Source organism: Rutidosis leptorrhynchoides, chromosome 6, assembly GCF_046630445.1.
Source record: "Rutidosis leptorrhynchoides isolate AG116_Rl617_1_P2 chromosome 6, CSIRO_AGI_Rlap_v1, whole genome shotgun sequence".
NCBI classification, from domain to species: Eukaryota; Viridiplantae; Streptophyta; class Magnoliopsida; order Asterales; family Asteraceae; genus Rutidosis; species Rutidosis leptorrhynchoides.
In genome coordinates, this window is record NC_092338.1 from 439283203 (window position 1) to 439304041 (window position 20839).

A 20839-nucleotide genomic window follows, 5' to 3' on the forward strand; every position below is an offset into this window, starting at 1 on the left:
TTTTAATTAAAAAATAAGTTTAAATAATTAAAACCATGCAACAAGCCAATGAATGGCAAGGTGCTGAAAGAAGAAGCACGCCATATATTTTCGGTGGAGCACGCCGGGTTAACCATGTAGTGGAGGCGTCATGTAGTGGAGGCGTGCTGGGCTCACATTTGACTTGAGCACACGAGTTGCAACCGGCCAATAGGGTTATCTATGTAATTAACTAAAATCCGTTATTCATACCGTGTATCTAGTCTAGCTAGTTGCATAAGCCCTATATATATATATATTGTATATGTAAGAAAACGTTATTTATTATCCTTGCTTGTATGTTTTTAATTACATATCAACTTATAGAAATGTTACATGACATCTTAATATCTTATACTCACGGATATGATGTACACGTCGATGGTCGATCATTAAAATGTTTTAATCGAATTACACGTACTCGTAATAAAGATCAGTAGTACACAAACGATAATACAATTACAATGAACAATATAAACACCCAGACATACAATTCAAAAATCAAATTTGTTTATTTGTTCAATCATATCAAAGGTGTTCCTAATCACTTTTATCATATTAATATTAATATTCCATACTACAAATAACCCCATATTAATTAAACCATTGTTAATCGTAACTAAACCCAGTTTACATTTGGTACTCTTTTACATTTGGTACTCTAACTCACCTAAAAAGACAATACGATACAAATTTACGGTGACGAGTTTAAGTCCAGTTCTAAAACTCTCGATGATTTTGTAGTGCCAACTGCCGAGTTGTCGCCGGATATTATATTCTGGTGACGGATTCTCTTTGTGTTCCGGATGCTTGCTTCCGATTTAGATCGCTTTGAGTTGAACGATGTCGTTTTGTCTTCAACGCTCGACGAACAATCTAGCTCATCCTGATTTTTGTAATGCAACAAATTTTTAACAATCAAAATTATTAAAATATAGATATAGATACACATATATTACACAATATATGATTCTTGCTTACAAATAAAAATGTATAAACGATATAAACAGTCGAACAGATGAGGTTTTCATTTCTGATTAATCAAAATGGTGAATACTTATATCTAGATATATAATATCTAACTGGGATAACTTCACCCGAGCTCAAATAAGGTTCATACTCATATATGACACGACCTGTTTATCATGTGACCGTTTTACAATTTGCTTAATAACCGTTTACAATTTTCTTGCCATTAATAATAATAATTACAAGATATGTTACTAACGAGGTTTAAACTTAACATTTCTTGTAAACATGTAACACACTAGACAAATCTCACATCGCCTATGGACATGAATAATTATGAGATTATAAGGTAATACTTACGTTTAAATGACACGTGTTTTGGGATCATGGTAGAGCAAGTGTGTAATTACGTTGCAGTACCACACTATCTAGTGACAATTAAGATGCATATATAAGAAAAGTAACTTTACTTATGTAACAAATTATCTAATGCTTCTTCCATAAATTTTAAGTTTATTTTCATTTCTATAATAATGATGAATATGAAATCAAAATTTCCAAATATTACTTATGTAACAAATTAATTAAGATGCATGATATATAAAAAGTAACTTTACTTATGTAACAAATTATCTAACGCTTCTTCCATAAAATTTAAGTTTATTTTCATTTCTATGATATTATGAATATGAATTCAAAATTTCCAAATAATATTTCTTGAGTTCGCCCAAAAAAAAAGACATAACATTCATGCAAAGGTGAAAAAATATACCTTTAATACCTCCGAATTAAGATCTAAAACATTATGTCGTTTTCGTTTTAACAACACCGATCGATCACTATTCATAAACTCATCACTACTCGAAGAACTCGATACTTGTGGGGCCCGTATCGCTAACCACGACGCAACCGGATTATTATTAATCTCATCGTAATTACCTCCAACTCTTTCTTGTTTATGAACACTTTCAGCAAAACAATTTTGACATATCGATGAACTTGACGGCGAAAGTTTATCGCCGGTTGCATTCCACGGTGTCGGAGATTGACATATTTTACAAAGAAGTGTTCTTGAATGTTTCGCCACTAAAAAGTTTGCTGAGTGGACTTTTGTATCGCAAGTCCAGCATAAGCTAGCTGCGTCTGAATCGCAGTAGATACTAGCCGGAGATTTGCATAGTTCACATTTTTTCGTCATATTTTTAGCAAATTAGCAAATGTTTTTTTAAAGGTTGGTTCAATGAATGAAAGAAATGAATTTGAATGGTTTTGGAGAAGAAGAAAAAAATAGAAGTGATTTGGAAACGTATATAGGAAGTAAAAGAGAAGACACTTGATGTCACATGTTGAAACCACCTAGCTTTTCTATATATATAACGAAAATGACATTGCCTTATGAATCTAATTCTATTATTTTGAATATTAAAATTAAAAATTACATTATATAAATTCACAATGAAATGATTGGTATGGTATAATAGTTTAACGATTTTAGTAGTACCTCTTATAGAGACTGTTAACTGTAAACTTATAACTAAAATTTATATTGTATGTTTTTTCATAAATATTTATCAAGATTTATAGCTAAAATTAATATTTTTTATTTATATTAAAAGGATTAAAGTTGCAATTATATATAATGAAATAAAGAGTGATTAAGATTTTAACTACAAGAATATTCTATTTATTTATTTATTTATTTATTTATTTTTGTTATAAGACCTATATGTACATATGAAAATAAGTTGCAAATAATAAGTTAATACTTAAAATAGTGATATAAAATGTTTTGAAGTTATATATAACTTATATAATAGTTGAAGCGATATAATAAATTGTTAATTTTGTTTGAAATCATTTTCATAAAACTTTGTTTTGCTATTGTTAATAAAAGAAAAATAGGAGTAACAAACAATACGTATATAGAAAAAAAATAATGAAGAAAAAATGTTACTGTAAGACCACTCCCAACCATGACACCGTCATGGACACTTCCTCAGCGCCACATCAGCTTTCTCTCTCCTCATTTCTCACCACTTCCTCTCATAACACTCTCAGGACACATCATTGCCAACCATGACATACTTCCTCCCAATCACATACCCCACAAAATTAATTAAATAAGTAATGTACAAGGTTGTTTATGCTAAAGTACAAGTAAATAAAGCAAAGAAAAAAAGAAAGAAAAAATGATCTCGTGCTGGAAGATGCTTGGGGAAGAAACAGATGAGGGCGAATCTTGTGAGGGCGGACTGAGGGCTTGGGAGGGCACACCAATGCCAATGGAGCCCTCGAGGAAGAATGGTGAGGAAGGGATTGAGGGCGGACCATTGGGAGTGGTCTAAAAGAAAAAGAAGACAGGGATATTAAAGGGAGGGTAAAACCGTCAATTCAAGATTCGAAAGACAAGAAATTTCAAAGATTTCAACCATTTCAACCACCAAAATTAGTGGTTGTAAATTGGAGGTTGTTGTGCATTGTGACACGTGCCAGATTTTGGCGGAACAATGCAGGTTTTCAATATGCTTTTGAAAATGCTTTTCTTGTGGCGTAGAATTAGAGTATGATTGGGACCCGTACGAGATATTATGAGAGGAGTGCTGACGTAATATCATACGTGGACGCATTGTGGTCCTTAAATAGATCTTCACAAACAATACTACAATAGTGATATGCATGACGTGGACCAAATTACTCTCCTGGCCGTAACCTTTCATTACGAATTTTCTTCATTTCTTCCGTTATTTCAAATGAATTATTATTATAAATAATCATAATCATAATAATATAATTAAATTATTATAAATATTAAGGCATGAAATTTTAAGAAATAATTAATAGACATCACATCACATTTCATCATTATATGAACTTAGAAAAATTAGTAGGACAATTTAGTAGGATGAAAATTTTATTTTTCATTTCAAATAGAATAGAAATAGAATAAACACCGTTAAATTGTAACTTTTGTGTTATGGACCTAATTAACATAATTTATAGTCCAAGTTTATTTTTAATGTTGTAATTTCCCTTAATCGATATAGAGAACAAACATAGTTTATATGATACATGACTACTAAACATAACATTGAGCCGATAATTATAAACTATGTTAATTAGGACCGTTAACATGTTGGTAAACTTTTTATGCATACACCATAAAAGTTATTTATGATTTATGATTATAGTTAAAAAATAAAAATAAAGATATACAAAGTGGTGGTTTTATTATGAGACCATAGATAGATGTGGTTATTATGAGAACATAGATGTGGATACGTTAATCATGTGTTTGATTCCAAACTTGTATGGATATAATTCTACCAAAATTTCAACCACAGATCCAACGATCATGATTAGTGGTGAATTCTAGAGAGACTTGTACGGTTGTGAACAAGTTTAATAATTTTCAAAATTCATACTTTAATATATTTGTGGCCTATAATTTTTGGCTGTGCTTAAGATATTTATGAGATGTTGTACCTCTTGTGGTGATGGTGCTCTGTAAATTTATGTGCAAGAACCTCCATTCTGACTTGCTAGCTGTTAGCTCCTTCAAAATAATTGATACCTTTACGTGGATGCTTTTAATTTAAGAATTGTTTATAGTTGTCGTTATCATGTTTAAACTAGTTATAAATAGCCGTTATTAAATTTATGATTGTGGTGGTTAATAGACTGTAACATTTTTTCATATGCTAACAATAATTCTAAGAGATATCGTTAACTAACACCAAGGACACGTCTTAACGCAAACTGATGCCATCGAAAACACTACAAGGACTGTTGAAGATGAATCGAAGTGTATCACTTTGAGGTCTTAAAATAGGCTCAATCATGGTTTTTTTTTCTTCAAAAAATACCATTGGGCTAACGAGCCCATTAATCAATCCACAAATTGGTTACGCCATCGGCCTCAATTTTATCGCATATTTTTAACTACACTTGTTCAAGATTTTACATATCTCTGAGTATATGAGCATACTTAAAACTGTAGAATTGATGGATGTATCTTTATAACATCAACACATGATTAACTATATCTTGTACACATCATAGCCATTAACGATCTTGAATATTTTGAGAACGTAATATATGTAATTCTTGAAACTATTTTACAATAGAAACATGTCAAGTGTTTCGTGAAAGATCGACAATTACAGTAGAGGCAAACATTATTTCAAACCTCTTTGAGTAATGAGTATCTAAATAATCTAAGCAAGTAGTAAGCTATGAACATGATAGTATAATAGCACTTTTATTTCCACATGTTTCATTTCCTTATCTTTCTCCGAAAGGATACCATCGAGCTCATTGTCATCGCATCCATTAAAAAGTACATATTCTGTTAAAATTTATAAAATTATAAAGAAAAAACCTAGTAATTATAAAACGGAAATAGTAATTAAAACTCCAAAACAAAATCAAAGTTTCAGTAATTATTTGGAATAATCAAGCAAACAGTTTCGAATGGGGTTCTGTAAAAGTAAAACCCAGGGGTTAACAGGTTTAAGCAGATAATTAGATGACTCCTCGAAAGGTAACAAACATATCATTATCATTATGAATCTGCAAATCGGTAATGAAAAATATAAGTGGCAAGAAAAAGAAGACAAACCCAACAACTGTCACCAAAAAGAACAACGATCTGATTATTTCACTTGTATCTCAACCTGTAACATCTCCTTGAAGCAAGAAGAAAGCTTAGTATATGCAAACAAATTAGTCTAGAGAATATCATGATCAAAAGATAATAACAGGAAAAAGCATTTATGTTCAGGGAGCGTAAAATTATTTGGAATCATCAGGCAAACAGTTTCATATAGGGTTCTTGGTTAGCCAACCGGAAAACTTATTTGGGAGCTTATATATCAATGGCACGTAATTAATTTTGTTATAAAATAGATAAAACTAACAAAATGATAAAACATGCAAACAGGTGTATAGGCTCAATTGCGTAAAACACGTTTTAATATATGCAATTCAAATTTAATATACCATAGGTCAAAACTTAAGAAATTAGTAATTCAAGTGAAGACCAGCAGTATTAGCAATACCATCTTGAAGCGCAACGAGTTTGAGTTGTCTGTACAAGAAAACTCATAAGCTTTCCAGGACAATGTCTGAACGAAAGTACGAATTGCTCTCAAAAGTTACGAAAATACACCTCTCCTTACTAACCGTCACATGCAGAGTGCAAATGTGAGCACTTAGGGGTGCAGAAACAGCATCCTTAAAAAAAAAGGATAAAAGATTTTGGACTACAAGTTTGATGGGAAACTAAATTAGAAATCATAAACGTATAAGTAACTCTTACAGCAACAGAAATAATCTGATTCGTTATACTTTGTTGTATTCTGCTTAGGTAACTCTTACAGCGCAACGTTTTTCATGCCTAAATAACATTTGTATGAACATATAACATCCAGATTTTTATTTGTACGATTAATTTTCGTTGCAAATTAACCCTGATGTGCAAACTTTGCAAGCCAGCATTGTCATCTACTAGTAAGTAGTAACTCTCTAATTTTAATTTAACAAAATTAGTAAGTAAAGTACATAAATACATACTTGAGGTTCGTTAACAAATGTTATTAAACAACATGAGACAAGCAGTAAACCTTACGCATAATAGTAGTATAGCCGAATTCTTTTGACATGTTTCATCCGCATAGGATAGCATTGAACTCATTGCCACTGCTTTCAGTGAAAAAACCCATATTCTGTTTAATTTTAGGACTATAAAACTTAGAAAATATAAAACGGAATAAAATAAAAACAGAGTTTGTCCACAGAAGCATGGATAGCACACAATTCATCAACCTTATACAGAGAATCCTTACATCGGTAATGAGTAAAAACAGTGGCACCAAAAAGAAGACGAACGCAACAACCGTCACCAAAAAGAATAACAATCTGATCATTTCAGTTTTATCTCAACCTGCAACATCTCCTTGAGTATCTAAGCAAGATAAAAGCCTAGTATTTGCAAACATATTGATATGCATAAACAAAAATAAAAAACAAAGTAGTCTAAAGAAGATCATTATGAAGAGATTTACTTCTGAAAAACAAGCAAACAGGGGACAAAATTTCAATAACTGTCAAATCAAACTTATTACATGATAAACAAACTAATTTTCAAGAAATTTAAAACCAGTTATCAAATTCTAAAGAAGATCATGATCAAAACTTCAAGAACTGTGCATGCCTCTCGCCTGATGCATGAATCAAACACATTATTACATCATGATAAAAAAATTATTTTCAAAGATTATGAAACCAGATATCAAAATGTAATAAAATAAAATTAAAAAAAATAAAGGAAAAAAAAAAAAAACTAGTGTTATTTCCAGAGTAGAGCAACAAAAAGAAAAATCAATAGCCAAATAGAAAAAATAAAAATCGTGATAATAAAAAATATATGAAGTATAAATAAGATGACATTAGTCATCTCTTTTAGACTCTGCAACAAATATAACAAACTAATAGAACCCTAAATTTGCAAAAAGATACAACTTATTAGTTTGTTTTTAGACTAAGAGGACCTGATTCGGGAAAAAAAAGCAATTTCTTATAAACCAATAAAACCCTAATTGGAAAGAGAAACTATCATTTTGTACAAGAAATAAAGAACTACAGAAGAGCGTAAAAGAACGAACAAAATTGAGCTCGAAATCAACCGGAGCACTTTATTAGGGTTTGATTTTTGCAGAGTGAATTATGGGATTGAAAATTGGGAAATTGGAGGAAGATGAAGTGACAGATTTGATTGAGTACCTCTTTCGTTATATATATACGTAATGGATGGATGGATGGATGGTAGAGCTGGCAATGTAGGCCCAGTTAATCAATTTTGGGCTTTCAAAATTGTTCAGTGGGTCATTTTGCGCTTCACAAATTTTTTTAATGGGCTTTTCAAGTATACATTGAAAATTGAGAATGGCAGTTTGCCAACACTCTAACGCGGACCACAGTTGTCACCTTACAAATACGAGTACTTTCGTTCTTTTCTTTCCTAAAAAATAACGAAAGGATTTTGCTAACGAACATCTCTTAGAATTGTCGTTTACACGCTTTAAAACATTGTACATTTTGATAACCATTGTAATGAAATTCTCTAGTAACCACAATGTAAAATAAATTAATGCATGTTGACGACAACCTTTAAAGCTAGTGTTAGCGGAATACATAACTAAAGTGATCATAATACACACACACTCTTGCATAATACTCCGAAATACTACATCAACACTGTCTACTTCATTTACGACAAATTAATTAAATAAGAATTTTGTTATCTGAATTCAAATCAAGTTTTATTAACAACATGATTTAGAGTAATAAATATGGATAAAATAGAAGTCTAATACAATAATCTTTTATAGTTAATTTGAGCAACTAGTCAATCAATCAATTTCTTAAAACAAATTAGAGTAATAATGTGAGCAATTAAATGTGAAAGAAAACGTATACATGTACACGATTTAGTTTAGCTTTTACCTTGTAAAACCATTCATTATGGGGCTGTTATCAAGCTCATTGTTCTCTTACAACATTCACAAAAGTCCTTGTGAGTAGTGGTGAAACTTGAACCCGGATACAGATGGCGCGGGTGTAAAAATTTAATAAATTTTTTATTGTTAGCAGGGGTAAACACTTAAAGAAACGTTACTTATTGGTAAAAAAAAATAGTGTAAATTTTTTTCCCCCGTTAAATTCAGATGGGACAGATACCCCCTTTGGGTAACACTATGTTCCGCCCCTTCTTGTGGGTTGTTGTCAAGTTCATTGTTGTGGTGTTGTTAGGACAAACAACGGAATCAACAATACGAAGGCCAAGCATTTCTTTTACTTCTTTATTCATCTAACCTCTAATGATATTTTATTACATTACTCACAGTAGGATAAGGGAAGGATTGTATTTATCTCACCTTCCTCATACCTTGCACATGCGGAATTGGATTTTGGTGGTGTTGTTGTACTCACAACAGGACAACACATCATTTACCACAGTGCCCCCTTCTCACAACACTGCCACGTCAACATAAACTCCACAACACTATAATATTTACCATTTCCACGACAAATGTTCTAGAGGTTTACATACAAATTATGACACATGGCCATCGAGATCAATATGTTTAATTTACTTTTAGATGCTCAAGCCATCAAAATCGACCAACCAACTACCCTTGTCCAATCGACTATTATTTTTTCACTTGGCTCACCTTTAATGACTTTTTAAAGGTTATTATGAACATAACAAATCATGGTAGGCTTAGGTACTACTAGTATAATGCAAGTATACTTAGAGCAGATTAATGGAAATTAACCGAAAGATAAAAGAATATCATCTTTTGTCAAATTTAAATTCCATTAACCTAACTACATTTAGTTTATTTCCCTAATTGCAATTATTTAAACACAATAATTTCACACTTCAAGTCAACTCTTGCTTTCTCAAAAAAAGTTGTTTAGCAGCTTAGTTGGACTCATTAACCATGAGATAATAGTTCATTTGTTTGATAATCTACTAAATAATGACCATAGTTCCATTTGTATGGATTCAACTTCATTTTGATTTATAATGAAGACTCAAGTTCAATAATCATAATTTAAGTTGATGATTTTAATGTCATCCACCAATCATTTTAGATAATTTGATTTACTATAAAACATGGTAATCAAGTTATACTTAACAGCGATTAGGAGAGTGTTTGTACACATCCATAAGAGTTAACCTGATACTGTCGCGTATATTGGATGGGTCAAGGGGCAGTGCCCCCCTTGAGAGGTTGAGCGATTAGACGGGGCAGCGCCCCAATCCAAATGATATATTAATACATACGTTTAATAAAAAGTTGAGTCCAAACGGATTTTTCCCACTAAAAGGCGTGACTGTCAACAGATTTTCCCGCCAAAACGTAGGGTTTCAACTTTTCGGTTTCAACCAAAGTAGATAGTTTTTCCCTCCAGAAAAACAGAATATGCTTTCATACGAAAAACATAATCATTTCACATTCTCGCTAATTGAGACCAACCAACTACAGTCAAATTGATTTCTTGTAATATTCCAATTGAGATTTCGTCCAACTTATAAGAGTCGAAATACTTAATTAGAAAAGTGATTAATGATTCAAAAAATAATCAATGATTATCAAATTACAACCAGTTTTCTAACAATCTATAATTTTAAAGTCTCTCCCTAAAAAATAATTAAAATTATATTTATTCAACTTTGTGTAACATGATGTACTTGACTGATATTTTACTATAATAACGTATCAAATATAACATAATAAACATAAATGAACTCCTAGACAACTTAAAGAAATGCATAAAGGTAAATCAAAAGGATATCTAAAAAAAAAATACTTATCATCTCACAAAAAGACGTCACTGACTCGTGATTGACATTGTTCCCTTAAAATACAATCGTCATCTACACGTCATTTGTTTCTCAGTTTCTCATAGTACACCACCCGAAACAATGGCACTGTCCGACTTGAACCAAGTGCCTGAAAAAATTGTCTTAGTTATAGTATGTAACCTAACCGTATGCTTGTCCCTTGTTTTTCCAACATCATTTGTTCCAAATGTGAACGTAAAAGTACCGTCTTACAAAATCTTTCTTATGTGATATTGTGTGTGCAATTTTTTATGAGTCAAAAACTTTATCTCTAAAACAACTAGAGAAAACATATACTCTATGTAACTTATATGCCTTGATGGGGAAAAAAAGGATGAAAGCTTAATGACAAAAATAATACGGAACATGTTATTATAGTTGATAAGTTAAATGAAAAGTCTCTTTAAGACATTATTTAACATTAATTATAATTATAATATGCTAATTAAATTATGTTTTTCAAACATATATTTGCCTGATTGGAAGACAGAAGCACCGGAGAGGCGGAGATGGATTTTGATTAGATTTTATATGAAATTGTTGTCCCTATATACCAATGACACTAAATCATTCACTGTAGGCAGGAAGAGACCGAATATAAACAACGAATCATATATAAATAAAAAAAAATTTAGACACGTAATTATAATCCATCCCATGAATATGTTTATTTTAAAATATAACTAGTCCGGACAGGCCCGCGCGTTGCGGCGGGGTTTTTGATCTGCGTATTCATATTTAACGTAGTGTTGTGTATTTACAGAGGGGAACACGACCCATGTTTTAAGCGCCGTTTTAGATGTCGTTGTGTTAAGCGTTTTATATAAGGTATCCGTTTCGAACGTAGTTTGTTTTGTTTTGTTCAATAAATTTTTTTCGAGTGTGACGGTGCTGTCGGAAAAATTTAACTCCCGGCGAACAGAAAGATACGGGTTGTCGTTGTGTTTAGCGTTTTTTTAAAAAGTGTCCGTTTCGAACGTGCTTAGTTTCGTTTTGTTCATAAAATTATTTCGAGTCTGACGCTGCCGTCGAAAAAATTTAACTCATGGCGAGCGAGAAGATACGGGTTGTCGTTGTGTTTAGCTTTTTTTGAGAAGTTTCCGTTTCGCGTATAGTTAGTCCCGTTGGGTTCCTCAGATTTTTTCGAGTTGAACGGTGGTCTCTGAGAAATTTAACTCGCACCGAGCGAGAAGATAGAACTCGTTATAAATTCGGGTGAAATTAGTTTCTTTTATTTTAATAAAATTATATATTTACGCTTTTTACCCCCGGAAAAGTGTAAACTTCAAGGGCCGTTGTGTAAATTTGGTGGAAGTTGAGGGGCATTTATAATGTGAACGCAAATTCAAAACGACAATCCGATAGAACTGAAACGACGACATCCGCCATCAGTTTTAGTATGTAAGTGTTATTATGTTAAGTTAATGTTAATAGTTACCTCCATGTTTGCGCATACTCCACAGAGTTCCTCATGATTAAGGGAGTTCACTCTGTTGGTGATTTCGGTGTGATCCAACACAATCAATGTTTAGGCTATTGGATGACTAGGTTGAGAGTGGAAGTGACTGTTTGATACTCTACACGAATACGAGAAGTGTGGAGTACATACTCGTAAAGAGTAAGACCAATCACTTAGTGTATATATGGTTGAGTTTGGATGATGTAGTGCTTAAAAATGGTTGATCCACAAACAATAGGCTTAAGCCGCTCCGCGGGTTTTCCAGGCGCGTCGCGGCTTCTAGTGTATTTTGGGGTCAGACAATTTTGATTGTTTCAGATTTTTGAACGAAGCACCAAGCCGCGCCGCGGCCATATGAGGCACGACGCGGCCCAAAGGTTAATCTGGTGACCGAGGAAATAGCAAAGTTTTACATCAGGTATAGTGTTAGGCCGCTGCGCGGATCATCTAGCCACGGCGCGGCTTATAGCGTGGATACTGAACTGGTGTCTTTTTGACCCAAAGGCATGTTGGTCCAAAACGTTGCTTAACATTTCATGGTCAGTTTGAGACGTTTTTAAACATTAAATACACATGTTTAAACACCAAATAAGTGGTGTTGGTTTCTAAGAAATGTACCATTTCATTATGGTTACATATGAAAGGTTGTGACTCTTCATTAACACATTTTAGTCAACTATAAATAGAATGCTTCTTCATTTGAGAAAGGGTTCCAGATTTTTCCCTTCTCTCACACTCTCAACATACTAATAAATATTTTCTGCATTATACTTTTGCAAGAACAACTTTTCTTGGTCTAGAAAAGATCGTTGAACTAGTCTTATCCCAATATTGATTTCGTGCAATCCAAGACCGATAGGGGCGAAATACTTTATTGAGAAAGTGTTTCACGATTCTAATTTCAGTCCGATAACATTATCCTATTGAGCAATCCATATTCCTAACACACTCGCGATGCTAAGGGCTGCCCAGAGAACAAGTAGTTATGAAATTAGTCAGCTTATAAAACAAGACATGATAATTAGGTATTCTAAAAATATTCTCCGTAGTATATATGCAGATTGAAAATAGCACGATGATTGAAAAATAATCATAAAATATAAAGAGTTAGTATACTGACTTCGTTGTCCACCACTTGTAGGATTATTTCGAAAGCTACTTGACAACCACATGTTTTTCCTCTTTGTGCACTTTGTTTAATCTAAGACACGCCTCGTGTTATTTATACTCCAATAATAAATATGGATTTTTGGACAAAATATCTCATAGCTGTCGTTAACACGTTAAATAGTGTTATAAGTAAAGATTCATTATCATTTTTATAGTGACCGTTATTCAAATGTTTAAAACACATTTAAACGTTTTAATGACAACCTTAAGATGATCATTTTTAAATCCAATACATATTAAAGTCGTAAAATTTAGATTTTTACAGCTCTTCTTATTCTCGTTAGGCAAACATGCTTGGGGCAAGTTAACATTTCGCTAGGATAGGGAACGCCAAGGTCAAGGCAACTTTAGCCAAATACTTGACTTGTGCTTGGCGTGAAGTTTGGAGCACACATGCTATTTTAATTTTTTTAAATTGTGCTTGATAACTAGCTTGTACATTTTATATTTTTAAGTATTATTTGTAGGTATTAATTAATAAAAAGATTGAAAGGGTTTAGTGAAATAAATGTTAAAAGATTGGGAGAAAAAAAAAATATAGTCTCCATTGCTGATTTGTTTACGATTTGTTTATTTATTTAGCGGCCGCTCATCTTATCACAAGAGGGAAGACTACAAAATTTGGTAGTAGCACATGGATGTTTGACAATGATTTCTATGAAATATAACGGATAAACAATAAGGTTTTTAGACCATCCGGGAAGATGGTATATTTTCTATTTTGTGATGTATTTTCACAATTTTCATGAGAATCTCAAAATATACTACTACTGAATTTTGAGCTTACATCTTTTGTAAGAATCTACTACTTCATAAGTTTAAAGACAACATTGACGATTTGGATTACAGAAACGCAATTCAAAACTTGTTTATGAGTCCTGAAGATGGAAGAGATGGCGGCTCATCAACAATTGGGAGAAGAAATATGTCCGCCGAGACTTTCACCACTTTCGACGTGTTGATGACACGGTTGGCCGGAGACGCAGGGGCGAATTTGAGGGTGTGCAACACGTGCGCTTGTACAAGGCCCATAATCCCATGGGACCCATAATCCAAGAATATATAGTACTAATGAAAATCTTAACTTAATTTTTGTTTATAGAAAATGCCTATTTTTTGTTGATTGAAAAGGGCCCATATGAAAAATTGAAATTGACGGAACGCCCCTGCCGCGGAGAGAGTGCACCAGGTGAAGGTTCCGCTAATGTATTATTTTACAAGATTGAGAATCAGTCCGGGACTAATTCTTTCAAATAGACGGTTAATGGAAAACTGAAAAGGGTGGGTTCTCGAGGATTAATTGTTATGGTCCGTCTTTGTCATTCGGTTGGTTCCATTCCTTGCAGTTTCGGGACTTTTTCGGTTTTTATTTGGTTCAATTGTTTGTAAGATTTTTTATCGAAGTGTTAGGAAAGCTCGTTTATAGATAACCTTTGTTTAATTGGTTGTTCTATAGACGTGACCTTCCACATTTTCCCCTTGTCCTTATGTATTCCCTATCGAGATGTTTTTCTTAAAAAAACGACCTCACTTCTATTTAAGTATTCAGTTTTTCAACAACAACAAAAAAAAAAAAAAAAAAAAAAATCTACCACAACCATTAGTCTATCTTTGTATGATTGTTACTTTAACATAAGATTACACTCCCTCAACATCAATTTAATTATCTATTTTAAAAAGAAAAACGTATTTTTCATTAACTTTACATTCAACTCTTAGGGCATGTTTACTAATGACTTATCGGGCTGTATTGTATGAAAAGATTATTCGGTAAGTTTTATTTGTTGTTTACTTATGTAACGACCCGTCCTTATCCACCTGGACGAAGTCATCAACATTTGGTCCCATGGCGATGATCGACTCCAAGTAATGTCCTTAAAATGAGCAAATGCACAGCGGAAGACTTATTTCTTACCTGAGAATAAACATGCTTTAAAGTGTCAACCAAAAGGTTGGTGAGTTCATAGGTTTATCATAACAATCATTTCAATATATTAATAGACCACAAGATTTCATAATCATAAACATAATACACTCGCAAGTGTATGTAAAGCATTCTAAGTGGTTGAGCACTTGGTAACCATACTTAACATTTAATCAATGTCGCATATTCCCTTTATTATGAAATCTCACTACACCGTACCAAGTGTAGTCCACAAAACGAAGTACTGTGCAACCGTTGAATACTGGTCGTCCAGTCCGGTTGGGGTTGTCAGGCCCGATAGATCTATCAACAGGATTCGCGTTTACAATACCCATGTAAATAGTAGTTACCAAGTTACAGGGAAAAATGCCAGTGGTACAACTCAACGTAGAATATATTTTTAAGTACTTGTGTCTATTTTGTAAACATTTATAAAAGTAGCGCATGTATTCTCAGCCCAAAAATATATATTGCAAAAGCAATTAAAAAGGGAGCAAATGAAACTCACCATACTGCATTTTGTAGTAAAAATACATATAACATCATTGAACAAGTATAAGGTTGGCCTCGGATTCACGAACCTATATCAGTTATATATATTAAAACACATAATAATATTCAACAAGTTCATGTATTAATATTATAATATATTTGTTATATTAATAATTTATATGTTAATTACTATAATTATTATTTTAATGTTTAGAAATATTATATAATGTATTAAGATTAATATTTATATATATATATATAATCATATTACTATCTATAATGTATAATATATTTATGTAATACTAATTAAAAATTTTTTTATATTAAAAGTATCATTTTGAAAAAAAAAATATATATATATATAAAAGTATGAAACTTTTGTATAGGTACGTAATAAATATATTTTTATATAAATTTCATCTGTTTGATAAAATAAGGATTTTAGTATTACTAAAGTAATGATATTAATACTATTAATATTAATGATAATAAAGAATGATACTTAATAATAATGATAATACTAGTAATAAAAATAGTGATAATAATAATAATAATAATAATAATAATAATAATAATAATAATAATAATAATAATAATAATAATAATAATAATAAAACTATGTTTAATAACAATAAAAATGATAAAACTGATATTAATTCTAATGATAGTAATAATTTTAGATATAATGTTTACTTTAGCATTAATAATAATAATAATAATAATAATAATAATAATAATAATAATAATAATAATAATAATAATAATAATAATAATAATAATGATAATAATTAATAGAAATTGACTACCTTCAAAACAAGCTTCTAAAAAAAATGTCACTCCTTGGGATTGAACTCGCGACGTCACGTTAATCCAACACAAACCCAAACCATTGCACTACCCGCTGCTTTTCTATTTTTATTCATGTATTAAACCTATTAACCCGTATTATTCGTTTTCCCATTCTTCTTTAAACGGACTAGGCTTGTTCCGGCCCAAAAGTCGATTTTAAGTCCTCGGCCCAATTCAAATATAGGTTTAATGATCCAGTAACAAAATAAAAAAAAATATCTGTAAAGCCTGTAACAGTTGTCGAAGATAAATAGTAGGGTTAATCCAAAATGTGTTTTCGTTAAAAGGGTTAATGTTTATGTAACAGAAATATTGGAACGGCTGTGGAAGTATACGCAGTTATCATCATCTTCGCTATAATAGTAGAACAGAAGAGCAGTGGTTTGTTTCGAATAGATTTGGTGATCAAGTTCGAATAAAAATAGAAAGAGAAGAGTGCAGCAACAATATCGTATGAATAGCAGTAGCAGTTTCAATCATAGTTTCGTTTTGAGTTTGATTAAAACAGAAGGACACACGCATAACAGCAATAGGACGAAGAAATAGTAACGGGTTTGTTGGAGTTTTATTGCAGGTATGGGTGGTTGTATTGCGAGGTGTTTAATGGTGGTTTGAACAGAAACATAAACGTGATTTATAGCAGCAGTATAGCGGAAGTTGCAGCAACTCTTAAGTGGTTTTGGTTTGAGTTGTTGATCGTAAAATATATATATATATATATATACAAAACAATAGTGTAGCAGTAAATTGATCGAGTGATGGTGATGTATGGGGGCCGATGGTGGTGATGGTTGGTGATTAAAACATAACCGTAGGAATTGGTGTTTGAAGGGGGTGAAGGTGTTGAGGTTGATCATGGTTGTGAACTCGACAAGAAGAAAAAGAAACATGAAAAATGCAAGAATTGTGATTTCGAACAAATGGGTTGTTCATGGTGGCGGTTTGGTGGTTCAAAGTAGTGGTGGCCGGAGGTGGTGTTCTCGGTGTTGGGTTCTTGATGAGTGAAGATGATAGTTCACAAGGAAAGAAGAAAATGATAAAGTGATGGGTGTAGGTGTATATGTGGGTTATCATCCGTGTACATATATATAGAGATGAAGTTAGTAGTCTTCATTTGCATATATTATATATGTATAAATATAAATATATTAGTCATATGGGAGTGATGTAAGGAAAAGAAAACAAGAGACAGTGATATAATCAATATAATAATAATATTAAAATTAACATATAGAATGAAACGTGCCATATACAGTACAGCAGCCTGAATTATTGTTTATTTCTACCGACAGTTTACGCCGGAATGCAATATCGTGACCATTGCTAAACAGTTAACGTATAAAAGTGCTCCTAAAAATCCCGAATTTTTAGATTAAGCATATTAAATTATTTCACTCATTACCTGTTTGAAACCTGATAAAAAAGATTCGAAAATTATTTATTTTCTGTTCCAATTTATATGTACGGAGTACTAAAACTTAGTCTGAAAAAGTAAAAAAAATATTTATCAAAACTATTATCTTTTTAATCAAATTTTGGAACAACTTTTATTTTTAAACTTCATATATATATATTAGACCTATTTTAAAAATAATTAAACGTCATCCGAAAGTTACAGATATTTACCATTTAAGCTCAAAATTAATTATATTTAATATACACTATTTATATATAGACATGTTTTTAAATAATAATTATCATAGTATCATAATTACATTTAATAAGAACAATATATAATATTTCAGATTAATATATATAATATATATATATATACAAGACATATCTATTTACAATTAAAGGTTCGTGAACCGTCGGGAATAGTCGAAGTTAAATGAATATATCAAACAGTTCAAAATTTTTGAGACTCAACTATACAGACTTTGCTTATCGTGTCAAAAATACAATATTGTATCGAGTGTTTGATTTAAAATTAGTCGAAATTTTCCGGGTCGTGACAGTACCTACCCGTTAAAGAAATTTCGTCTCGAAATTTGTGTGAGGTCGTCATAGCTAACAATAAAAATGTTTTCATGACGAATATGAGTTGATAATTAGAATTTTATCATTATTGATTAATATAGATAAAACGATTCGATCATGTGAAGCGTACGAGTGAAGCTATTACAAAAGATAGAGATTTAACTTTGACGTAGTCACGGTTGATTTCCGAACTTCAAGGAATTTAAGAAAATCTTCTAATTAGAAAGAAAATGTAATAGCACGAATTATTAGCAAATTGTTGGAATTACGGAAGAACAGAAATATCAAAGAAATATTTCCGTGATATGCTTAGAAATTAAGTAGAATGAAAGAGTCGTGTAACATGGTACATGATGAGGGTATGATCTGTGAACCATCATCACGTTCTGTTAGAAAATCAGCATGACTTACTGTAATATAATCACGTTGGCCAAGCGCATTATATTATATTAACTCATGCTTCAGTTCCCAACAATTCTCCACAATTCATTCATAATTTATACTTAGACTTTACAGAAGTTTTCAATATAATGGGATACAGATAGCACGAAAGGTAGATAATTTCGGACAAGAATATTTATGAAAATATCCTCAGAAATATCGAAGATATTTATGATGATATTTTGGAATTTCTAAGTTCGAAAGTTGATAAGGAAAAATTTTCCGCAAGATTTTAACATGACTTCGGAGCAAGATATTCTCTAAAGATTTCATCGGATCTAGAATTACCTGGATTCTTTGAATATAGGGTTTGGTCCCTGTATTTGTCCTTGGTCTCCTTCACGGTTAGCTCAATCCATTTTTCAGTACCAAATTTTCTATCGAGCGTTCCCAACACTCCATTCTTTTATCATCAAACTCTTGACCATTAAGACCATCTACAACATGCTGCTTCGTCAGCATTTTCAAAGTTAACGGATCTGGGTCATCGGTTATCAAACCGGGGTGGTTTTCGAAGAATTGTGTTTTTAGATAATTAAACGCTGATGGTAATATGAAAGGTTTCCTGTTAACAATAAAGAACAGGCATATATATATATATCAAGGTTATAATAAGGTTATTTTGAACAAAAAGTCGAAGTTGACTTGCTGGAGCTGTGACAAAATTGACTACTTTGAAAAGGGATTGCAAAATTATTTTCGGTAATCACAACGCCAAAGGAGCTAGCACAGGTATGTGTTAAACGTTTACTCAGGTGTGACGATCGCTCCAAATCCATATGGACAATACGTCATTCATTGATTTCATTGCGAGGTATTTGACCTCTATATGATACGTTTTGTAAACATTGCATTCTTTTGAAAAGGCACACCATAAATGAATATTTAAATCAAAGGTTTTTAACATCTGATGATTTCTACATATAGACAATCACTGTAAATAATAGTTTACAATAGTACTTCCGTTGACAGTACAGTCAAAATAAGATACATGGTGATGATTTGGTGAATGCAACGTTTCCTTGAAAAATATGCCATGTATGACTCCATGCACATAGCTTGTCTAACATATAAGCAAACAGCGGAAGACTTCTAGAAACCTGAGAATAAACATGCTTCAAGTGTCAACACAAAGGTTGGAGAGTTCATAGTTTTAATATTACACATAATCCGTATATCAATGTGGATTTACAAAAGTTCAGTTGTTTTATTCAAAACGTTTATCAATAGGTTTTACATAAAAGGTGGATCACAAGATTTCAGTTATTTCATCCGAAACGTTTATCAATAGGTTTTACATAAAAGGTGGATCACAAGATTTCAGTTGTTTCATCCGAAACGTTTATCAATCGGTTCTACAAAATTGAGCACCCTGGTAACTAAACTTTAATGTTTATATAATTTGTACCCTTTGTATAATCATCTTAATAATACACGCAAACCAACGTGTACGCTTCTCAAATAGCATACGTCCGTTAAAAGGCTAGTGCTCTAGCTCGGACGGGGATATCAAGCCCTATGGATCCATATACTACTACTCGCGCCCACCAGTTCTTATAACTGGCAGTTACTAGTTACCAAAGCTAAGGGATTTTCAGTTCAAACTCAGTGTAGAATTTAGTATGTACTTGTATCCATTGCGTTTAAAATAAAGTGCATGTATTCTCAGCCCAAAAATATATATTGCAAAAGCAATTAAAAAGGGATCTATAAACTCACGCATATAAGTATTGTAAATCAGTTAATAAAGCATTTGCATGTATTCTCAGCCCAAAAATGTAATGAGTAAAAAGGGATCATATGAAACTCACTGTTTAATATTGATATACAATATTGCAGGAAAGCACGTAGACGCATCGGAGATGATAAACACGAGGTTTGATTCACAAAAAAATATCCCCGAACATTACCCATAACCTCCTTGGTAATAACCCATATTTTCCTTAGCTCTAGCTCGCTTGGAAACTCGTTTTGAAAATTACTTGGACAGCACTTCGTCTTAATATTTTATGTACATTATTATTTTTGTATTGCAAAAATAATAACACTAATAATAAAAATAATAAGATTAATAATAATCTTATTAATAATAATAATAATAATAATAATAATAATAATAATAATA

At 31.8% G+C, this 20839-nt stretch overlaps 1 protein-coding gene across 1 annotated transcript; it reads right to left on the bottom strand.

Moving 5' to 3' along the window:
• Positions 1 to 513: 513 nt before the first annotated feature.
• LOC139855842 (uncharacterized) lies at positions 514 to 2287 on the bottom strand. The gene is made up of 2 exons (XM_071845086.1): positions 1760 to 2287; positions 514 to 904 (listed from the first exon to the last, which is right to left on the bottom strand). The coding sequence occupies exons 1-2, from the start codon at positions 2183 to 2185 to the stop codon at positions 713 to 715; spliced, it is 618 nt and encodes a 205-aa protein (XP_071701187.1). The 5' UTR covers positions 2186 to 2287; the 3' UTR covers positions 514 to 712.
• Positions 2288 to 20839: the final 18552 nt, after the last annotated feature.

Bases quoted from the DNA above. Each gene is read 5' to 3' on its own strand.
- LOC139855842 (XM_071845086.1), bottom strand. From the start codon at position 2,185: ATGACGAAAAAATGTGAACTATGCAAATCTCCGGCTAGTATCTACTGC. The intron at 905-1,759 runs GTATATTTTTTC...TACAAAAATCAG, and splicing joins TTAATTCGGAGGTATTAAAG to GATGAGCTAGATTGTTCGTC.